At 44.1% G+C, this 23,286-nt stretch overlaps 1 protein-coding gene across 2 annotated transcripts in view; it reads left to right on the top strand.

Moving 5' to 3' along the window:
- Positions 1–23,085, top strand: part of adarb2 (adenosine deaminase RNA specific B2 (inactive)) — a 723,544-nt gene extending 700,459 nt beyond the window's left edge. For both annotated transcript variants that reach the window (XM_048523584.2, XM_048523576.2), the window contains 2 exons: positions 5,976–6,154; positions 19,326–23,085. In XM_048523584.2, coding sequence (XP_048379541.1) covers positions 5,976–6,154; positions 19,326–19,538 — 392 coding nt within the window. In that variant the 3' untranslated portion in view covers positions 19,539–23,085. The remainder of the gene's footprint in view (positions 1–5,975; positions 6,155–19,325) is intronic.
- Positions 23,086–23,286: the final 201 nt, after the last annotated feature.

Here is a 23,286-nt window from a genome sequence, read left to right on the forward strand (position 1 = left end):
TCTCCAAGTTCTTAAAGTTCCTCGGTCCCACAGACTTCATCCACATCCCCTTGGTGTGCTCTGACCACTACTCTATACCTAGTCAGCACCCATGTTCATATGTTTGCACAGATTTCAGGTCAGAAAAATTAACTGAGACCTGAAGTAAGTCATCCAACAGTGACAATTCAAGTCAAATCAGGGCTTAGAATTAAGAAATCAACTGCATTAGGAGCACCAATTTGCCATACCCTCTATGCACTTCTCCCGTATGTGATGTAATATCATGACAATTTTCAACCACATAAGGAGTTATCACAGTGCATACAGGTAAATAATGACCATTTTGTAATTAAACTCTGGAAACCCATGTTAAAAGTAAAATAAAAACAAGGCTGAAATTTAGAATTTCACTTTTATGCTCATAGCATCCAGACCGTGCGCACTGTTGCTGAACGGCATAATTTTTTTCTATTATCTTTAAAATGTCAGTCATTAAGTTCTTAATTTAAGTTTAATTTGCATTTTAGAGATAATTGCTTACTTAGACAGAAGCCAATTTAATGGAGCGTTGGTACTTGGGTAAAGAACACAATTTGGAAATATTAAGCACCATGGCTTCTTAATGTTGCGGTGAACGAATGAAACAACAGCATTGTTGAATGGTTAGTGTGGCTGTTAATTTCATAAAATGGGCTTCCCTTTTAACCTGTTTCCTTTCAGGTGCTTTATTAACAGCAAATTTTGTCAGAATGCTTTGAAATATTTAATTCTCACAAATCTTGACTCTGAGTTTCCCAGCAATCAGCCCCAAGATAATATCTGAACAGAGACAGGTGACTTGTCGTTGCAGCACAGTCATATTAGCAGTCACTGCTGCCACCAAAATAGAACAGGTCGACACAAGGGAAAACATTGCGTCCTGTCAGCAGAGTCCAATTTAGCATAGGAAGATTGTGTGGCTTCTGGAAAGTATCATCCAATCTTCTCAGCATTTATTCTCAATCCCTAATTGCCCTCAGTCCTAAAGAATGGTTTACAAAGCTATTTTAAAAACCAGTCAAGAGTAAACCAAGAGTGAAACATAAGCCCAGATCAGAAAAGGGGAAGACAGGTTTCCTCCCCTAAAGTGCATCTGTGAATCAGTGAGGCCTCTATGAAAATCGGACAGGGTCATGATCAGTTTTTACTGATGCTTGCATGTTAAAATCCAAGGTGGGTGGTTTCAAGGTGGGCTGGCTTTAGGTTTGTGATTTTTAATTTTATTTAAATCTCCAGGGTGGCGGAGTTCATAACTAGGGAGCACATTTTAAAGGTGAGAGGATAAAGTTTTAAAAAAGACACGAGGGACAATTTTCTTTACACAGTTATGGGATGAACTGCTGGAGGAAGTGCTTGCAGGGACAATTATAACATTTAAAAGACTTTTGGATAAGTACGTGAATTGGAAAGGTTTGGAGTGATAGGGGCAAGTGGGACTGAATGGTTTTAACAAAACAAGTTTTAGAACATAGTCAGCCTGGACTAGTTGGACCGAAGAGTCTGTTTCCATTCTGTATGACTCTATTCCCAACTAACTCATAACCGTCCGGTTTGGAGGTATAAAATTCATCACAAAATGGTAGATGCTGACATTTTTTAAAAGAAAAGCAGAGTTTAAAGAGTGATCTTTGACTTCTGTTTTACACAAAGATGATTAAAACTTCACTCTTTTTAACTGATTTCCTTTTGATTTTTTTTTCCCTTCATGACAATGCCTATGGGTTTTGTAGAGTGCTCTTTGATCCTAGACAGGGAGGAATAACTGATTCTGACAATTTGACAGTACGGAGGAGCTAAATTAACATCAGTCATTACCCAAGGCTTTTATTAAAACTTACAGTCATGTTAATTCAGCTTAGTCTCACTGTCAGCCTCAGTAATTCCTCAGAGTCAGTCTCCACCAAAGCCATTTGAGAAGACACTTCCCTGGCGTTTTTCACAGTGTTGATGAGCTAATGGGTATTTTACATTTAAATTGTGCACTTGGCTCCTTCCCCATCAGCTGCAGCTAGCATAAAATCTTAATGATCGACTCCAGCCTGACAGCAGCAATGGTTTGACAGCTCCTCTCCTGGCCTGCTCATGATTCAGACTAGCACTGGGTGGCTTACAAGTATGAGCATAGGAATAATGACAGATCCATAAAGATCCCCAGGTCCATAAAGCTCATCCCAAACAATTGGTATTCCTCATGTATACAATATATACACTCTCGGCACACCCTGGCCCCGCTTCCCCAAACCAGATCCATATCATCTCCCTGGAACATTGAGGAAATAGATCCTTTTTCCAATCTGAGGATTCCTCCCTGATTCATTTAGACAATCAAATGGTTCACTTTTGCCACAGGTGTCCTACAGTTTCTTCTTTTCTCAAGAGCTGAAGTGTGCCCCAACCAAAAGCAGATCCAGTATCAAGGATTTCATTTGTACAGACCTTTCACGGATGTCCACATTCTGTGGGGAAATGAATAGAGGAGAGTAACACTGGGAAACCTCCATTGAGAACCATGCGTTTATGCATTTGTTGAATTATGTGGACAGAGAGGCATCAGTATTAGAAAACAACATTGTGGTTCATCCAGCTGATCACATGGTTTAAAAAAGGCCGCAATATATCCTACTATGCTTCCATCTAGTCTTCCATTAAAATACTGCCAAACTCTCTTTCCAATTTACAACAGTCTATCTTTCTATGAAAATCCATTTCATGCATTCAGCATCTTCTATTGATATGCTGAGATGGTCAACATCAAGAGAGGCCAGACACAGCCTGTCTTTTTATGCCTTTTAACCCCAGTAATGGTAAAAATCACTGACATTCTGATGGAGACAAATGTCATCGAGGGCCCATTCCTCTTCCATTCTTTTTCTCCTCTTCTCCCTCCTCTCTGCAGAAATTCTATCCCCCTACACCCACACCCTTTTAACTACACACCTAAGGAGTCAGGAAGTAATCAGGTCGTAACCAGGAACCACGTGGAGGGAACAGAATGCATGGGCATTGCCCTGTAGCGATGGCAAATTGAGCATGGGCCGGAGCAAAAGCAGCAGATCATGGGTTTGGCAATGAGAGTGGGCTAGTGAGCAGGGGTGGTGACAGCGAGGCCAGTGAGGCAGGGTGGTGAGAGCGGGGGTGGTGAGGCAGGGGTGGTGAGAGCGGGGCCAGTGAGGCAGGGGTGGTGAGAGCAGGACCGGTGAGGCAGGCATGGTGAGAGTGGGGGTGGTGAGGCAGGGGTGGTGAGAGTGGGGGCGGTGAGGCAGGGGTGGTGAGAACAGAGCCGGTGAGGCAGGGGTGGTGAGAGTGGGATGGTGAGGAAACAGCAGTGAGAGTGGGGCCAGTGAGGGAACAAGAGTGAGAGCGGGGCCGGTGAGGGAGCGGGAGAGAAAGCAGGGCAGTTAGAGGGAGCAGGAGTGAGAGCGGGGCCGGTGAGGGAACGGGAGTGAAACCAGGGCCGGTGAGGAAACGAGAGTGAGAGCGGGGCTGGTGAAGGAATGGGAGTGAGAGTAGGGTCCATGAAGGAACAAGAGTGTGAGCGGGGCCAGAGAGAGAATGGGAGTGAGAGCGGGATCAGTGAGGGAACGGGAGTGAGAGCAGGGTCAGTGAGGGAACGGGAGTGAAACCAGGGCTGGTGAGGGTACGAGAGTGAGAGCGGGGCTGGTGAAGGAATGGGAGTGAGAGTAGGGTCCATGAAGGAACGAGAGTGAGACCGGGGCCGATGAGGGAACGGGAGTGAGAGCGGGGCCGGTGAGGGAACGGGAGTGAGAGCGGGCCCGGTGAGGGAACGGGAGTGAGAGCGGGAACGGGAGTGAGAGCGGGGCCAGTGAGAGAATGGGAGTGAGAGTGGGTCCGGTGAGGGAACGGGAGTGAGAGCGGGATCAGTGAGGGAACGGGAGTGAGAGCAGGGTCAGTGAGGGAACGGGAGTGAGTGCGGGGTTGGTGACGGAATGGGAGTGAGAGCGGGGCCAGTGAGAGAATGGGAGTGAGAGTGGGTCCGGTGAGGGAACGGGAGTGAGTGCAGGGTCAATGACAGAACGGGAGTCAGAGCGGAGTTGGTGAGGGAACAGGAGTGAGAGCGGGGTCGGTGACAGAACTGGAGTGAGAGGGGAGCCAGTGAGAGAATGGGAGTGAGAGTGGGTCCAGTGAGGGAACGGGAGTAAAACCAGGGCCGGTGAGGAAACGAGAGTGAGAGCAGGGATGGTGAGGGAACAGGAGTGAGAGCGCGGCTGGATGTGAGCGGGGCCAGTGAGGGAACGGGAGTGAAACCAGGGCCAGTGAGGGAATGAGAGTGAGAGCAGGGATTGTGAGGGAACAGGAGTGAGAGCGCGGCTGGAAGTGAGAGCGGGGCCGGTGAGGGAACGGGAGTGAAACCAGGGCCAGTGAGGGAATGAGAGTGAGAGCAGGGATGGTGAGGGAACAGGAGTGAGAGCGCGTCCGGTGAGGGAACGGGAGTGAGAGCGCGTCCAGTGAGGGAACGGGAGTGAGAGCAGGGTCGGTGAGGGAACGGGAGTGAGAGCGGGGTCGGTGAGGGAACGGGAGTGAGAGCAGGGCCATTGAGAGAATGGGAGTGAGAGTTGGGCCATTGAGGGAACAAGAGTGAGAGCAGGGCCAGTAAGGTGGCGGGAATAAGAGCGGGGGCAGGAGTGAGAGCGGGGCCGGGAGTGAGAGCGGGACTGGTGAGGGAACAGGAGTGAGAGCGGGGTCAGTGAGGGAGCGGGAGTGAGAACGGAGCCAATGAGGGAGCAACAGTGGGAGCAGGGTCGGTGAGGGAGCGACAGTGGAAGTAGGGTCAGTGAGGGAGCAACAGGGGATGAGTGATTCGAGAAGCGCCTGCACCATTGTGGGGATGGGAATTGAGACTCCGGGATCCAGACTTTTTCTTGCTTGGTTACATTTTGTCTCTGTGAAATCTTTTAATTCTGGTGTTTTGTCACTTAGTGGACGCCAACGATTGGTGACTCTGTGCACTTTTCACTGTACTTACATATTCCTATACTTAGTACATGTGACTAACAAATAAATCTAATCTGGAGATTTTTATTTCAAACCTTCTTTTCCTGCAGTGACTAGCAGAGACGTTGAAAAATGCCAGCATTCTTGTTTAAAGAATAATAAGGTTTAATGCCTTCTTCCAGTTCAACTTTTTATTTTTATATCATTTTAACAGAACTTGGACGCAAATGCGCCAATGTGACAGCTAAATTGGAGATGCAACAGATCGAGGAAATGGAGATTAGCTCCCTGCAGTAATAAAGGCAGCTGATCAGGGGCAATATTTGGAGGTGGCATCGGGAATGGAAGGTTGGAGTCACATCTCTGGGGTCAAAAGAAGCCACAAGAAATGAATTCTGAGTTTTCTGATTTGAAGCTGCCAACAATAGTGTTTTCTCTTTGCATATTTAAAAACTTTTTAGTCATCCCACTGATTTTAATTACAAATTCATTCAAGATGCCATCACAAGTGATAATCTATATCACAAACTGAACAGGAAAATCACTGTATTTTCTAACAGCACAAGTGAAAGGAAGAGTTAAGAGCTACTGAGAGATTTCTCCTCTTTAGAACCCTTTTAAACTGATATTTGCCTTTCTCAAGGTTTTAAAAGGCCACTGCATTCCCTCCAGATGTATTCACTCCATTAAAATGTTTCCAAACAGATTGTAACATGAGTGAGACTCGTAGGAAGCTGGTTTTGGTTCCACATTCCAGTGGATGCTATGATCGAAGGATTCTCAAACTGCTGTGTACACACATTGTTCACACAGAGGCCTTAACAAAACGGAGAAAATGTGTATTCGAGGGATATGCATACTTCATAATGATCCTCTCGCATGTCTACAAATGTTCTTGACATTTTCTTACTGGGGGAATGTTCTGCCCCTCTTTCCAGTAGGTATTCACCATGTGGGCCATTGCTTCTATTCTAATTTCTTTTGCTTCCATTTCTCTGCAGGCGTCAGTAGCACTGGATTTCGTCAGCAAAGAAAGTCGCCTAGCTTCAGCGTAAACTGGACATTGGGTGACTCTGACCTGGAGGTCATTAATGCCACAACTGGAAAGGGAGACCTGGGTAGCTCATCCAGGCTCTGCAAACGTGCACTTTATACCCAGTGGGCCAAGCTTTATGGCAAGGTAAAAGTACTTAGTGATCCAGTAATGCATGCTTTTTGTACTACAGGTTTACAGCAACAGTCAACAGTCAATACTTACTTAGGGAAGACAACCATGCCCAAGTCCAAATCAGAAAGTCACCATCCTGTGAAGTTCCATATTTCCACACTGTGATCTGGCCTGTTCGTACTGATTCTGAAGTACTTCCTTCACTCACCCAAACTGGCACTTCCCACTTCGCAGCTAACACCAATCATACCAGCATCTCTCCCACTTTCCTCCTCTGGGTTTGCGCCTATGCTTCTCTGTGCTCTCTCCTCCTTCAAGATGCTTCTTAAAAATGAGGTATTTCTGCAAGCTTTTGTTCTGCTGCCCTAATAGGTCCTTCTAGAATTGTTAGAACTTATTCTCTAAGGCTCCAGCGAAGTTACTCAGGTCAGAGATAATGCAGATGCTGGAGAATCCAAGATAACAAAGTGTGGAGCTGGATGAACACAGCAGGCCAAGCAGCATCTTAGGAGCACAAAAGCTGATGTTTCGAGCCTAGACCCTTCATCAGAGAGGGGAATGGGGTGAGGGAACTGGAATAAAGAGGCTTTTGTGCTCCTGAGATGCTGCTTGGCCTGCTGTGTTCATCCAGCTCCACACTTTGTTATCTCGAAGTTACTCAGGTCATTTTTTTTTTCTCTCTTTCTCCACCACGTTAAACTCCCTCTGTAAGTGAAAATTTACATTGTTATTTCTCCTTCATTGCCTCAATTCACAGAAACAGAGAGTGGTTTCAGTGCAGAAGGAAGCCAATTGGATATGTCCAAAACATCTCTCTACAGCAGGTAGTTCTATTTGCCCACTGTGTCCCCTGTGTCATACAGATTTGTTTTTCTTTCCTCATACAGTGTTTGGCAAATAACTTCTCAAAAGCCACATTTGACTCAATCTTCACCACACTCTCAGACAGTGCAATCCAAATCCTAATCTCTTGCTGCATTAACAGCATCTCCCTCATGTCATCCTTGTTGCCTCACCAATCACCTTTAATTTAGTATCGTCTGATTCCCAATCCTTCCACCAATGGTAACAGTTTCTCTCTTGACTGCTCCAGCTAGATCCTCATCATCTTGAATGCCTCTATTGAATCTCTTTTCAATGCCAACTTCTAAGCAGAACCAAAAATCAATGATTGACTTTTCCCACCACATGCTCAATTGAAGGCAATGCTTCAAGTCACCAGCTCAGAAAGCATCTTTCTCCCCTTGCCTTCATATTGACAGTACCCTTCTGTCAATCCTGTCGCAGAGTCACAGAATTATAACAGCGCAGAAGTCGGCTATTCAGCCCAACACGCCTGCACTAGCTCTTCAAATGAGCATCGTACACACACCCTTGACACACAATTTCTATCCTAAAAAAATCATCCAATGCCCTTTTGAATACCACAATTTAACTCGCCTCCACCATATTTCCAGGCAATGCAGTCCGTAACAACAACTTGCTGTGTGAAAATGATTTTGCTCACATCACCTTGGCTTCGTTTTGCCCATCACTTCAATGGTGCAGCTCCAGAACTTATACTGTACACCATGCTGATAACAAGAATTGCTGAGTCCATAAGAACATAAGACATAGGAGTGGAAGTAAGACCATTCAGCCCATTGAGGCCACTTCACCATTTAATCACGGCTGATGGGCATTTCAACTCGACTTCCCTGCACTCTCCCCGTAGCCCTTGATTCCTTGTGAGATCAAGAATTTGTTGATCTCTGCCTTGAAGGCATCTAATGTCCTGGCCTCCACTGCACTCCGTGGCAATGAATTCCACAAGCACACCACTCTCTGGCTGAAGAAATGTCTCCTCATTTCCGTCTTAAATTTACCCCCTCTAATTTTAAGGCTGTGCTCACGGGTCCTAGTCTCCCACCTAGAGGAAACAACTTCCCAGTGTCTACCCTTTCTAAGCCATACATTATCTTGTAAGTTTCTATTAGATCTCCCCTCAACCTTCTAAACTCTAATGAGTACAATCCCAGGATCCTTAGCCGTTCATCATTCGTTAAACCTACCATTCCAGGGATCATCCACGTGAATCTCCACTGGACACGCTCCAGGGCTAGTATGTCCTTCCTGAGGTGTGGGGCCCAAAATTGGACACAGTATTCTAAATGGGGCCTAACTAGAGCTTTATAAAGTCTCAGAAGCACATTGCTGCTTTTATATTCCAACCCTCTTGAGATAAACGACAACATTACATTCGCTTTCTTAATTACGCACTCTACCTGCAAGTTAACCTTTAGAAAATCCTGGACCAACACTCCCAGATCCCTTTGCACTTCTGATTTGCGAATTTTTTCACCATTTAGAAAATAGTCCATGCCTGTATTCTTTTTTCTAAAGTGCAAAACCTCACATTTACTCACATTGAATTTCATCAGCCATTTCCTGCACCACTCTCCTAAACTGTCTAAATCTTTCTGCAGCCTCCCCACCTCCTCAGTATTACCTTCCTGTCCACCTATCTTTGTATCATCGGCAAACTTCACCAAAATGCCCCCAGTCCCTTCATCCAGATCATTAATATGTAAAGTTAACAGCTGCGGCCCCAACACTGAATGCTGCGGGACACCACTCATCACCGGTTGCCATTCCGAAAAAGAGCCCTTTATCCCAACTCTCTGCCTTCTGTCAGACAGCCAATCCTCAATCCAAGCCAGTAGCTCACCTCGAGCACCATGGGCCCTCACCTTGCTCAGCAGCCTCCCATGAGGCACCGTATCAAAGGCCTTTTTGGAGGTCTAGATAGATAACATCTACTGGGTTTCCCCGGTCTAACATACTTGTTACCTCTTCAAAGAATTCTAACAGGTTTGTCAGGCATGACGTCCCCTTACTAAACCCATGCTGACTTGTTCTAATCTGACCCTGCACTTCCAGGAATTTAGAAATCTCATCCTTGACAGTGGATTCTAGAATTTTGCCAACTCCCGAGATTAGGCTAATCGGCCTATAATTTTCCATCTTTTGCCTTGATCCTTTCTTAAACAAAGGGGTTACAACAGCAATTTTCCAATCATCTGGGACTTTCCCTGACTCCAGTGACTTTTGAAAGATCACAACAAAAGCCTCTGCTATTTCCTCAGCCACCTCCCTCTAGGATGCAGCCCATCGGGGCCAGGAGATTTATCAATTTTTAGACTTTTTAGCTTTTCCAGCACTTTCTCTTTTGTAATGCCTACCATACTCAACTCTGCCCCCTGACTCTCCCTAATTGTTGGCATACTACTCATGTCTTCCACTGTGAAGACTGATGCAAAGTACTTATTAAGTTCTTCAGCTGTTTCCTTATCTCCCATCACTAGCCTTCCAGCATCAATTCGTAGCAGCCCAATGTCTACTTTTGCCTCTCGTTTGCTTCTTATGTATTGAAAGAAGCTTTTACTATCATTTCTAATATTACTAGCTAGCCTACCTTCATATTTGATCCTCTCCTTCCTTATTGCTCTCTTTGTTTTCCTCTGTCTGTTTTTGTAGCCTTCCCAATCTTCTGATTTCCCAGTGCTCTTGGCCACTTTATAGGCTGTCTCTTTTTCTTTGATGCATTTCCTGACTTCATTTGTCAGCCATGGCTGTCTAATCCCACCCCGGATAATCTTTCTTTTCTTTGGGATGAACCTCTGAACTGAGTCCTCAATTACACCCAGAATCTCCTGTCATTGTTGCTCTACTGTCTTCCCCGCTCGGCTCTGCTTCCAGTTGATTTTCATCAATTCCTCTCTCATGCCCCTGTAATTACCTTTATTTAACTGTAACACCATTACATCCGATTTTGCCATGTCTCTTTCAAACTGCAGACTGAACTCTACCATATTATGATCGCTGCCTCCTAAGTGTGCCCTTACTTTAAGGTCTTTTATAACGTCTGGCTCTGAGTCGTGACGCAAGATCAGGAATTCCTACCTACAACATGTAACACGATTTCCATCAGGCCATAAGACATAGGAGCAGAAGAGACAATTCAACAGCACCGGAGGCACCGTGGCTCAGTGGTTTACACTGCTACCTCTGTACCAGGGACCCAGGTTCAATTCCAGCCTCGGGCGACTGTCTGTGTGGAGTTTGCACATTCTCCCGGTGTCTGCGTGAGTTTTCGCTGGGTAATCCGGTTTCCTCCCACAATCCAAAGATGTGCAGGTTAGGTGGACTGACCATGCTAAATTACCCATAGTGTTCAAGGATGTGTAGGGTTGATGGTTAGCTATTGGAAATACAGGGTTACAGGGATATGGTAGGGGAATGGCTCTGGGCGGGATGCTTTCCAGAGTGTCTGTGTGGGCTTGTTGGGCCGAATAGCCTGTTTCCATACTGTAGGAATTCTACGGATTCTATGCAGTCTGCTCTGCCATTCAATCAACCCCAGTCTCCTGCCTTATCCCCATAACCATTGATTTCCCTACTAATCAACTATCTATCTATCTGTATCTTAACGACACTTAATGGCTTGGCCTCATTGCACATCACTGAATGCAGAATTTCCTGTTCCCTGATGGACTCTCCCACAAGCTGTCCCAAAAATCCATCATGTAGACATTCTACAATATCTCCTTTTCCAAATCCACTTTCATACTGAAGGCCCCATGATTTTTGTAATAGTGCCTTATCCCTCAGAGCTGCTCTGGCAGGAGGCGGAGTACCAGTTGAGAGATCAAAATTGGTGGTGATGCTGATGTTTATCTCAACTATGGGTAGGCATGCACAGACTTCAATACACTACTCTCTATCTGCAATTCTGATATGTTTATTGCATTCCACAATGAACGTGTTTCCCATTGCATCTCCAAGCAGACAAAACATAATTAACATCCACAATTTAACTAGATAGTGATACATCATGGAAACAGACCCTTTGGTACAACTAATCCTCGTCGACTACATTCCCAAACTAAACTAGTCCCACCTGCCCGCACATGCCCATGTGCCACCAAACTTTCCTATTCATGAATGTCTCTAAATGTCTCTTAAACATTGTAACTGTACCTGCATCCACCACTTCCTCATTCCATACACAAATCACTCTCTGTGTAAAAAAGTTATCCCTCGTGTCTTTCTAAATCTTTCTCTTCTCACCCTAAAAATACGCCCTCTAGTTTTGAATGTCTCCACCATCGGGAAAACACCGCTGGCATTCACTTTATCTATGCTTGACATGATTTTATAAACCTCATAAGGTCACCCCTCAACCTCTGGTGAAGAAGTGTCCTGGCCTTTCCAGTCTATATCTCAAATCCTCCATTCCTGGCAACATTCTGGTAAATCTTTTCAGAATCCTCTCAAGTTGAATAATACCCTTCTTATAACAGAGCTACCAGAACTGCACACAGTATCATAGAAGTCGCCTCACTAACGTCTTGTATAATAGCTTAACAAATATAGGGAACAACCGTGATGAAAGCTTTGGTTATTGGTGGATGGTCATTGTCATAGTGACATCTTCAATTACCTCAATTGTATTGCATCTCACAGAAATTTTTGGAAGTGAATTAAAGGTGGCAGTGGGTAGCTCAGATCGATTGTGCTAAGAGAGCAGGTTCACAGCTTCGTCCTCCAGCGCAAACACATTTTTAGCACAGCTCTGAATTTGCCATCAGCAGTTGGCAACATGGCGTAAGCCTGTCAGAATTGCTGTTGACTATATAAACGAACAAGGACATAGGAAGGACTTTGTCCAACTACCAAGTGTTGGACTAGGAGAGGGAGAGGGCGGGTAATATGGCAGGGAGCTGCATTGGGTTGGATACCTGAGCCATCCTGCCATTGGGTAACTTTCTGAGTGTGAGGAATGGCAAAGGTTTGGCAGTGGTAAATACAATATGGGAGAGACTGGACAGGGGCAAATTTATTCTACTCAAAAGAATGAGAGAGCACAGATTTAACATGACCTGCAAAAGAAGCACATGTGTTGGGAAAGGAATTTTTTTCACAAAATGTGTGCTTTGGGTCTGGAATGCATTGCTGGACGAGTGATGGTTGAGATTCATTTGAGGCTTTCAAAAGGTCTTTAGATGGTTATTGAAATAGAAATACTGTGCAGGTGAAGACAGGAGGATGACACTTAGCCATAATGCCAGTTGCAGAGGCAGTGCAGTCACAATGGGGAAAATGGCTTTATTCCCATGTAGAGTTGGGGAGTTGGGGAGAAATGCCAATCTGAGTCAGATTCTTCATGACACAGGAGAGTCTCCCTGGTGGCAAAGTTCACCTCCGCGCATTAGCATCTCTGCCAGAGCAGGTGGCGTTCTCTCTTATTGTCAGGGCCTGCCTGCCTGCTCCTGGAAGAAAATGTGTCACGGGTTGGTCTTTTTTCTTAACAAATCTGAAGTTCCTCCATGTCTTATCATTGTCTGAACAGCCTGTGCATTGAGATGTTCATGGATGCATTCCATCTTAAAGGAAGGCACATTTGCAATGATAAAGTCCCTTTCAAATGGCTCAAGGGCTGTTAAGAATAGGCAACAATTGGCAGCAATGCCACACCCTGTGAAAAAAACAATGCTGTACATGGTGATAGACACTTGAGTCATTCAGAGGACTGAAGTTTCATCGAGTATTCACATGATATTTCCCATTCAAAATTCATTCATCCTCAATAAATTATGGTTTATTGGATTTACACTTTATCAGCTACAAATATACATACCTGAGGTGCTCGATCAGTAATTTAATAAATGTCATGAATGAGATTTCCTTCTGCTAAGAATTTCCTCTATGTAGTCAGATTTAGTGACAATTCTTTCTGACAGCTCATAAGTGATATGTATCCAGTAACCCCAAAGAAATAGAATCTGTATTCTCCACACAACTTTTTATCAACACCAAGAAGTCTCAAAACTAGGAGCCTGAAGGTCTTCCACGCAGTGTAAATCCTTTTCAATTTATTTCCATGCCTTACGTATTTAAATGCTGTACTGATATCCCTATTAGTAATGAGTTGTTATAATTTCAGAGTACTAGTTATTGCATAAGTTATGTAATTGTCTTACAGTTTTATGTTGTTGGAACAACTTCTTTTGCTGTTTAGTTTATATTGCAAGTGAAAATCAGATATTTTTAAAAACCTAACATTCTTTTAAACTTTGACTTTGCATCTGTTAACCAGTGGAATTAAGTGTGAGAGCAATTCTCTTTTGTTCATGATTTATTGATCTGACATTTTGAACGATTCTCTTGCACATGCCATTTTCATTGAAGTAAGCTCTCCTTACATTTTGGAGGGGAGTTAAAGGATTGCAGCTTTTTAACATTGTGTCTAGAATGATCATGTAGCATGAACCTTTCCACACAACAAGTATTCAATCTCCAATTACACCTGCACCACCATATCATCTGAAAGACTATTGATAAATTGGGACCTAGTGATGAGACTGGGTGGCACAGTCAGTGAGCATTGTGTCAATAGTCCGAGTGTCAAGGTTTGAATTCAATGACCACCAATAGGATGAATGTTTTTAAGGGTTAGTGTTTGTGATTCTTTATTGAACTGAGTACAGTATGGGAGCTTGCCTGTATAATACTTCAAAACAATTCATTGAGACATTATGGGAGAGTGTCTAAGTTTGCAACAATCATCTTGGGGCAAATGAGTGGGAATGAGCAGTGTTACGGGTGAATTGATTGACTGTACCAATGGGTGGTACCAACGTCAGTGGTTCAAAGTGTTGTGCCTGCCACACAATGTGTTTTAACCCTTCTATGTCCAGCAAAGAAACTGCAAATCGACTGTTAATAGTAATAAGAAATGATCTTTATCTACTTCAACACAGTTAATACCATAATAACAAATTGGACTTCAAACTAACAATTAACATTAAATATCTAATTAACTATCTTATACATTAACTTAACTTTGAATGATCCACCACACTAGATCTTGGCCTTGATCCATGCAGCGATGATTGGTTTGGTCTTCTTCTCCCAGAGGCCCCAGGGTCATCTCCCCTTCATGGCTGCTGGTCTCGAGTTGTTGCTCCTGAGGGTGGTGTTGCAATAATTCTGACACCTGGAAGTTTTCGCACCCTTTTGGGAGAAACTTTGATTCCAACTAATGGATCGATCAAGGCTCGATCACCCTGATCGATCGGACCCACCAGGCATTGATGTGTTGTTGGGTTGTTCTTGGGCCTTCATTCCTGATGGTGTTTGGGGCACGTAGGTTCTTCCCAAATATGGGTGTGAGGCACCCCTTTGTTCTGGAAAACAGCTCAGTGTTTCCTATTGTCATGGCAATGGGAATGGGCTGGAGCAATTGAGTATTGTACTGTCGCCAGCGGCAGCCTGTCTGGATGTGCAACTTGTTGTGTTTTTAAGCACAGATACTTTTGGCCAAAGCTTGATTGGCTCAATTTCCCAGCATGCTTTATTCATTATCTAGTTTCTCGTAAGTGCACAATTTTGGGCGGCCTGTCTGGCCACAGTAGGTGAGGAGTAGAAATGCAGAAAGTGAGTTTTAGGGTGAGGAGAGCGTGACGGGGTGGATAGCCAGAGGTCTGTTATCGCACGACCTGCTTAACTTGCTGGTTAGCAGGATGGGGTGAGACAGGATCTGAAAAGGGCAGGAAGGCAGGAATATACCATCAAACAGTCAGCAATACCTGTGTCACCTATGATAATGAGATGCCATGGCCCTGCAAGGAGTGTCACTAAGTATGTTGCAATGTCCCTGCCATCGCTGAATATCTAGGGAAACATGGAAACTGTTGAATTGGATCAGAGCCTGGTTTCAATGGCAGGTCTTTGCTAGTGAGTTGCAACTTCAGAAGTTTAGCCTAAGTCCTGACTGCCAAGTTGTGCTGATGGGATGAAAGCATTGTGAAGTCTGGGATGTCAGTTGTGTGCTGTGTGGAAGATGTGATGATGTACTCACTGATCTTGACCACCCTCGTGAGCATTTTGTTGCACTCTGGCCTGTACCTTAGGGTCAGGCTTTGGGAAATGATCTCCCTAGGTCCATGCTCCCATTCCCTTTGGGAAACATGAAATCTCTCCTCCTATCAACCAACAGGGGTCAAACCTGAGAACCTTGGAACCATCTTGTCCTTTCTCCATGTGGTGTTCTTCTCTGACGGTCACTTGAACTTCAGGCAATCAAGAATAGTTTCTGGGCAATGTGTGCTGCTCTCCTAGAGATAATGGGAACTGCAGATGCTGGAGAATCCAAGATAATAAAGTGTGAAGCTGGATGAACACAGCAGGCCAAGCAGCATCTCAGGAGCACAAGATGAAGGGTCTAGGCCCGAAATGTCAGCTCTTGTGCTCCTGAGATGCTGCTTGGCCTGCTGTGTTCATCCAGCTTCACACTTTATTATCTGTGCAGCTCTCCTATATAAGGGGTAGACTGTCTTTAAGAGGTGCTTGCTAAGTGAACACAGTTGGGATTCCATGTTGAGCATTCCTCCAGCCAGCAGGGTGCATCACACATGGCTGAATATTACAGTCATTCAAAACAAGGAGGCAGCACTAAGTTTCCACAATGCCTCCCTAAGGGATTGGACTCAAGCTAAGCAACACTCAAAAACAGAAGCAAAAAAATCACTTTTATCCTTACAGTTCTTGCTAAGTATGACTTAAAAAAGGCAGGTTGCTTATGATAGGAAATCAATAGAACTTTCAATGGGAAAAAAATCTGATGGAAAATCAATAAAATCTCATTATAAAGTATTGAGTGTGACAGTCTACAAAGTCTGCACCCAGCTATATATTGCTGCAGCAGGCCCTCAAGCACTTCCTTCAGAAGGAAATGGGAGCAGCTGGCTAGAGAGATCAATATCCAGAGTCTGACCCCCTAGGACTGCAGGGCCACAAGAAGTTCAATGACGATGTAAGAAGGCAACACCAGCAACTGCATTTGCAGCTGACATCTCCTGTTCAACAATCTCCACTCATGTGGTTCTGATACCCTATACTGTACATGCAAATCCACACACCCTACCAACACACACACACACACACACACACACACACACACACATACACTCACACATCCCACACACACACACACACACACACACACAAACATACACTCACACATCCCACACACACATACACTCACACATCCCACACACACACGCAAACATACACTCTCACATCCCACACACGCACACACACACACAAACATACACTCACACATCCCACACACACACACACACACACACACACACACACACACACACACACACACCAGCGACATGCACGCAAAAACACCAAAATACACACACCCCAACACACACACATGCACCATCGATATACACACAAAAACACCAAAATACACACACCCCAATATCTCACACACATGCAAATATCAACACACACACCAACATACACTCACATACCAACGTGCACACACATTACATGGCAGCATCGTGGCTCAGTGGTTAGCACTGCTGCCTCACAGTGCCAGGGACCTGGGTTCGATTCCACCCTTGGGCGATTGTCTGTGTGGAGTTTGCACATTCTCCCTGTATCTGTATGGGTTTCCTCCCACAATCCAAAGCTGTGCAGGCTAGTTGGATTGGCAAGGCTAAATTACCCATATTGTCCAGGGATATGTACATGAGGGGGATGTGTCTGGGTGGGAAGCTGTGTGTGTCGATGTGGACTTGTTGAGCCAAGGGCCTGTTTTCACATGCAAGCATGCACACCACAAACACACACCACATTGACACACCTACCTGTGACCCTTAGGCATGCACGAGTGTGACAGATTATTTACTGTTTAAGATGCTACTGAGGGATGAATATTGACTTGAACGTCAGAAAGAACTCAATTATTCGACTTCACCATCAGAGCTTTTATGTCTGTTTTACATCCATTTATTTGTGTATTTATTTACATTTCTGTCTATATTCATACTTCTGGGGCATTGATTTAACAGCCCAAATGAAATGCAGTATCTCCAACAGTCCATCAGTTTCACAGCATGATACTGAGGTATTAGCTTAGATTTTGTGCAGACAGGTGGAGCAGGTAATCAGGAAGCTAATGGAATAGTTGCCCTTATTTCAAGGGGTTTGGATTATGAGAGTATGGAAGTCTTATCACAACTACAAAAGTTGCCAGTGAGACCGCATCTGGAGCACTGTGAGCAGTTTTTGCTCCCTTATTTAAGATATTATTTCATTGGGGGCAGTTCAGAAGAGGTTCACTGGGATGATCTCAGGTATGAAGGGATTGTCTTAGAAACAAATGCTAGACAGGTTAGGACTCTGAGTTCTGAGGAAGGGTCTTCGGACCCAAAATGTTAGCTCTGATTTTATCTTCACAGATGCTGCCAGACCTGCTGAGCTTTTCCAGCAACTTCTGTTTTTGTTCCAGGTTAGGACTGTACTCACTGGAGTATGGAAGAATGAGAGGTGATCTCATTGAAACACGTAGGATTGATACATTCTTGATGAGTCAGAGAATCAAGGGTTATGGGAGAAATATCGGAAAATGCATGTGAGGAATGTTTGAGGGGCTGAACAGCCTACATCCTGTTTCTATTTCTTATGGTCATATAATCTTAAATCAGGTCCAAGAGTGAGGCTGGGTCAGTAGACCAGATGAAGGGTCTAGCCCCGAAACGTCAGCTTTTGTGCTCTTGAGATGCCGCTTGGCCTGCTGTGTTCATCCAGCTTCACACTTTGTTATCTTGGGTCAGTAGACCATATGTTTCACTTTAAAAGGCTGTAACAATGACAGTCACCTCCACAACGCTGCCAATTTACTTTCAACTAAAGAGCATACATTTACCACACAGAAAAAAAGACAAAACTATATACATGTGAAATATTTTGAAACAATCTGACCATAAATAGCAAAAGGAAAGGTTCAGCCCCTTCTCCCCACAGTATCCCTTACAGACATCCTATCTATACTTTAGAATTTCTTACTCAACTGGCAAAGTCAGAAATATTTTCTATTGATGAATTTCTGTGTATTCACCAGTTGTGATTCTCTCATTGGAATCAGGGAGGGTGCTAAAGTTCGAGTTCATGTGGAACCTTGTCAAAGGCTTTGCTAAAGTCCATGTAGACAATATCTACTGCTCTGCCTTCATCTATCTTTCTGGTCACATTGTCAAAAAACTCATTCAAGGTTTTGATATACAATTTCCCTTGCACAAAGCCATGCTAACTATCCCTATTCAGTCCTTGTCCCTCCAAATGCATGTAAGTCCTAGCTCTCAGAAACCCCTCCAACAACCTACCCACCACTGATGTCAGACTCACTGGTCTATAGTTCCCAGGCCTCTCCTTACAGCCTTTCTTAAATAAAACCATAACATTGGCCATCCTCCAGTTCTCCAGTACCTCACCCATTGCTGTAGATGATACAAATATCTCTTCTAGGGGCCCCGCAACTTCATCCCTAGCTTCCCATAATATCGTGTGATGCATTTGATCAGGTCCTGGAGATTTAGCCACCTTTATGTTTATTAAGACCACCAGAACTTCCCCTCTTTAATATGGACTGTTTTCAACTTAATAAAACTTCAGCAATGATTTCACTCAGTAGCTTGCCTAATCAATTACCTTCATCTCATGATTTCTTGGAAATGCTGTTAATTGCTTAAAAAAAGTAAGGCACCTTCACAGAATTAAGACCCAAAACCCATTCACCTCTACTTTATTACTGAAGATCCCAAATACTAATAACATATTATCAACCTTCAGCATAGCAACAAAATCGAGCTCCACGAGATATTGCCAGACTCCAGCTTGTCAATGGCTAAAGCCTGATTAACCCAGTGACACATGCTTTGGTATTGGGCTACGTTGAAGTGATTATATATCAACAACTAAACCAGACCTATCTAGTATTGAAGAAGCCTTACATTAAACATTAGAATAATAAAAGAATGTATTTTTGGAAATGCTTCAGCCTACATTGTGCTTTCTTTAAAATCATTTCAATTTTTGCACAGCTGGAGTTTTAGTCTTTATATCTGAATGCCTTCTAACAATTTATTGCACCAGCAGCAGCAGTGACCAGACTCACATCGTTATTTTAATGCTTTTTTTAATGAAACCCTTCGAGGGGAGCAGACAAGGCCACAAGGTGTGCAAGCCGGGAAACTGCTTGCAGAAATTAAATGTGGAAATTGCGCATCTGTTTGAGTCTCTTGCCTGCGCCGGCTGACTCGTTCTGTTCTGTTCCCCTCCACAGCTGAGTACACGAGGCTCGAACCTTCAGGGAGTGCCATCCATGTACTGCGAAGCCAAACTGGCAGCCGAGCCTTACCAGGCAGCCAAGCGGCAGCTGTTTAAAGCATTGCGGAAAGCCGACCTGGGCACGTGGGTGAAGAAACCACCAGAGCAGGATCAGTTTCTGCCAACTGCGGAGGGACAGCAGACACAGGCACTGGCTTGTGATTTTTAATATGGACTTCAACAAAAGAACATGAAAAGCTAACCTCCAAATCTCCCTCATTTCTTCGGAAGACAGCTTCACGCCATCGCCTCAACGCCATCATGCCCCATCATGACAAGGCTCAAAGGCTGTTCATAGTAAATGCAGAGCTCCATTGCCCATTGATAATGAATTGCCTGACAGAATCAAGAACCCTCTATCTCTCACATTGCAGCTGAAAAGCAACAAGGAGTAAAAGTTCAGTAATATAGAGTCAGAAATTCAACCTGTTCACCCAACAACTGATGTGACGGGCACTTTAGGGAGAAGGATAAAATCCTTCTTTCATCAAGTTGTCTGTTAGGGTGCTCTCATTCCAAATGCTCATTTGCTGTATCCATTAAATACAATTTAAGAATTAGTTTCTTATTAATCTGTAATTTATACACAGTCTCCCGATGCACAACTTATACAATCTTTTCCAGTTAATGTCCAAACATTAACTGGTTTGAAGTGATTATTCAACTTCAGTGTAAAGCAAAATTGAACTGAGCTAGCACAACAAAAATACAGTCTTAGCCCCACCCGAATCAGTATTGCTTATCGCTGAGGTAACTATCTTTGTATCACAATCAGGACATGAGTGTATTAACGCCAAGCAATGAGCTGTTCAGTGAAGCACAACAAAACTCTTTTGGAGTCAAGACAGCCAACTCTATGGGAAATGGAGGTAGATCCCAGGTGAAACAGTAGCTAAGAATTCTGGCCTGTTTGAGAATCATACTTCCACAATCAGGCTTTCAGTTTAAAGGTTGATCAAACGTTATATTGGAAACTAGAGAATAAAATCCGTGAAACCACAGCTGAGAGAATGGACTCACGGCAACACCAGAAAAGAAAAAGCAGCTTGATGTTGTAAAGTAGGGGATAGCAGAGCTGCCCCACTGACACCTATGACCCACGAAACTTACAGAATACAAGAGGCCTGGATAGAGTGGACATGGAGAAAAATGATTCCATTGGTAGGAGAGGCCGGGACTCAAGGGCACAGCCTCAAAGTGAAGGGGCAACCCTTTAGAACTGAGATGAGGAGGAATTCTTTCAGCCAGAGGATGGTGAATCTGTGGAACTCAATGCCACACAGGGCTGTGGAGGCCGAGTCATTGAGTGTAGTTAAGGCAGAGATAGATAGGTTCTTGGTTGGTAAGGGAATCAAGGGTTAGCGGAGAATGGGGTTGAGAAACATATCAGCCATGATTAAGTGAGGTGGTTCAGTAATTGACACTCACAGGCACCAGGGACCTGGCTTCAATTACATTCTTGGGAGACTGTCTGTGTGAAGTTTTGTGTTCCCCCCATGTCTGCATGGGTTTCCTCCAGATGCTCCAGTTTCCCCCCACGTTGGAAGATGTGCAGGTTGGGTGGATTGGCCATGCTAAATTGCTCCATAGTGTTCAGAGATGTGCAGGCCAGATGGGTTAGATCTGGTCAATGCAGGGTTATTGGGATAGGGTGGGTGCTTGGTTCTGAGTAGAATGCTCTTGGAGGGTCAGTGTGGACTCGATGGGCTGAATGGCCTAATTCTGCTCCTATATCTTATGGTGTTATTGCGACCCACACAATACCACACTTGGTCGGACTTGCGAGTGGATGAGTGAACTGCCTACCCCTCCCCCTCCACCCCAATGCAGGCACGAGGCTGTTCGACTGTGCAAATGGAGAGCAATAACGATTGCAGAATCCTGAAGCAACACTCTGACACAAGTTTCTGACTTAGGTCTTGAGTGGTCTCTCTGAAAGGCCTCTTGATAAACACTGCAAAGCTTATATTTTTGTTGAACCAGAATGAGTGGTGTTGCTCTCAAATATATTATTTGCCACTGGCAACTCAGACTCATTCTCCTGCACATGTGCTGCTCAGCTTCAGTTTACTTCCGTCTGGCAGAGAAGGAAAAGTTGGTAAGAGTTATAAATTATGCAAACTGGTCCAATCAGTTCCTTTCTAAGTATTACTGTGTTTTTTTTACTGTTTCTTTTCTCTCTCTATGACATGGTCACCCAGCAGTTGCATTTGCTCCCCCTACATGTCATCACACATGTCCAAGGTTCAATATGGAGCATAGAACATAGAACATAGAACATTACAGCACAGTACAGGCCCTTCGGCCCTCGATGTTGTGCCGACCTGTCATACCGATCTCAAGCCCATCTAACCTACACTATTCCATGTACGTCCATATGCTTGTCCAATGACGACTTAAATGTACTTAAAGTTGTTTAAAATATGGCTAAGACTTTCTAAAAGATGGAGGGTGTTTTTCTCCCAGTTCGGATTTGAAGTAGATTGGATGATGCGCTTGGCTGAGGCAGCATGTTCCAAAACAAAATGACCGCATCAGTAAGGAAATTAGCCCTGAACCAACTGATTTTCCTCAAGATCAAATCCATTGCATGAAGGAACGCACACTTCTTCACACCAAAAGCTGTTAATCCAGAAAATTTCCCCATCTACCCACTCAAACCATATAAAATGCCAAGGCTATTTAATTGGAGCGGCCTCCAGGCTTCCCTTTAGGAACTCTATTGCACAGAGAACATGACTTTTCCCAGGCTGCAGAGACATCCTCACTTGGGCAGGAGTGCTGCTTATCCATTTAAAGAAAACCTGCTGCCCTGATTGGATCAGAATGCCCTGTGGTTTCATCGGGGTGATGCCCAAACTGATATGTGCCCAGGGAGTTCACCTGGTGGCTAGACCCCACCGGAATATGGAGCCCTGATCTCTGGCTGGGTTAGCACTGGAGGCAAGCGGTGAGCAGGGTTCTGGAAGAACCATTGCGAGCTTGGTCTGTGGATTTTCAAGCTCCCCACCCTGAGTCCTTTAGCCTCTGCTTGGGGCAACATTATTTTCCCAAACTGTGCATCCACGTTTGGTTTTCTCTTGAAGTGAAGGCTCACACTTGATATCAGTTTTGAGCATGGCCCTGCAAAGGTCTTTCTGCAGATTCTGGAGAGAGGTAGAACGGTTCATTAAACGAAAAATCTCGCACCGACAATATTGGGAGGATACGTTTCCATTAATGACTTGGTCATATATGTGGATGATTAGGTGTGTGCCATGAGTCAGTTTTAGCAACAGAAAGAGACTCTGGAGAGCTCAGGTAATAACAGAAAGTAAAAAGGCAGCTTTTCCTTTCAGAATTTCCATTCCAACAAATACATGTGGTACTGAGTACGTCTTTGCTTTCAATTCTTGCACAAACAACAGAAAGACATTTCTGTCCAGTTTTTGTGTCTGGAATTTGTTTTGTCGTCTTTCAGTCATGATGAGAAGAAACAGTGTTACTCATAGCAAGTTGACTGTACATTTCCTGATATTTTTGCTGTCTTAATTTTTAAATTTCATATTTAACAAATGTACAAAGATTAATATTCCGTGTCATGCGACACGCTATGTAAGAAGATTGGATACTTTTGCTTGGCTCTGTTAGCATCTGAGAACATACGAGCCTTTTTTGAGGATGTAAAAAGTGTGTAATGCAATTGGTGCCATGTACATACAATAAAATCTTGAACATGGAACTTAAATGGGAACTGTTCTGTTTGAATTTGAATGAAGCACCAGCAGCGAAATGACTTACTTCATACAAGGTTGACACAATAGAATATAAATCAGAGGAAATCATTATTAGAACAAAATAAACTATGGATGCTGGATATCAGAAACAATAACAAAATTGCTGGAAAAGCTCAATGGGTCTGGCAGCATTTGTGGAGA

Source organism: Stegostoma tigrinum, chromosome 2 (genome assembly GCF_030684315.1).
Source record: "Stegostoma tigrinum isolate sSteTig4 chromosome 2, sSteTig4.hap1, whole genome shotgun sequence".
In the NCBI taxonomy this organism is placed as follows: domain Eukaryota; kingdom Metazoa; phylum Chordata; class Chondrichthyes; order Orectolobiformes; family Stegostomatidae; genus Stegostoma; species Stegostoma tigrinum.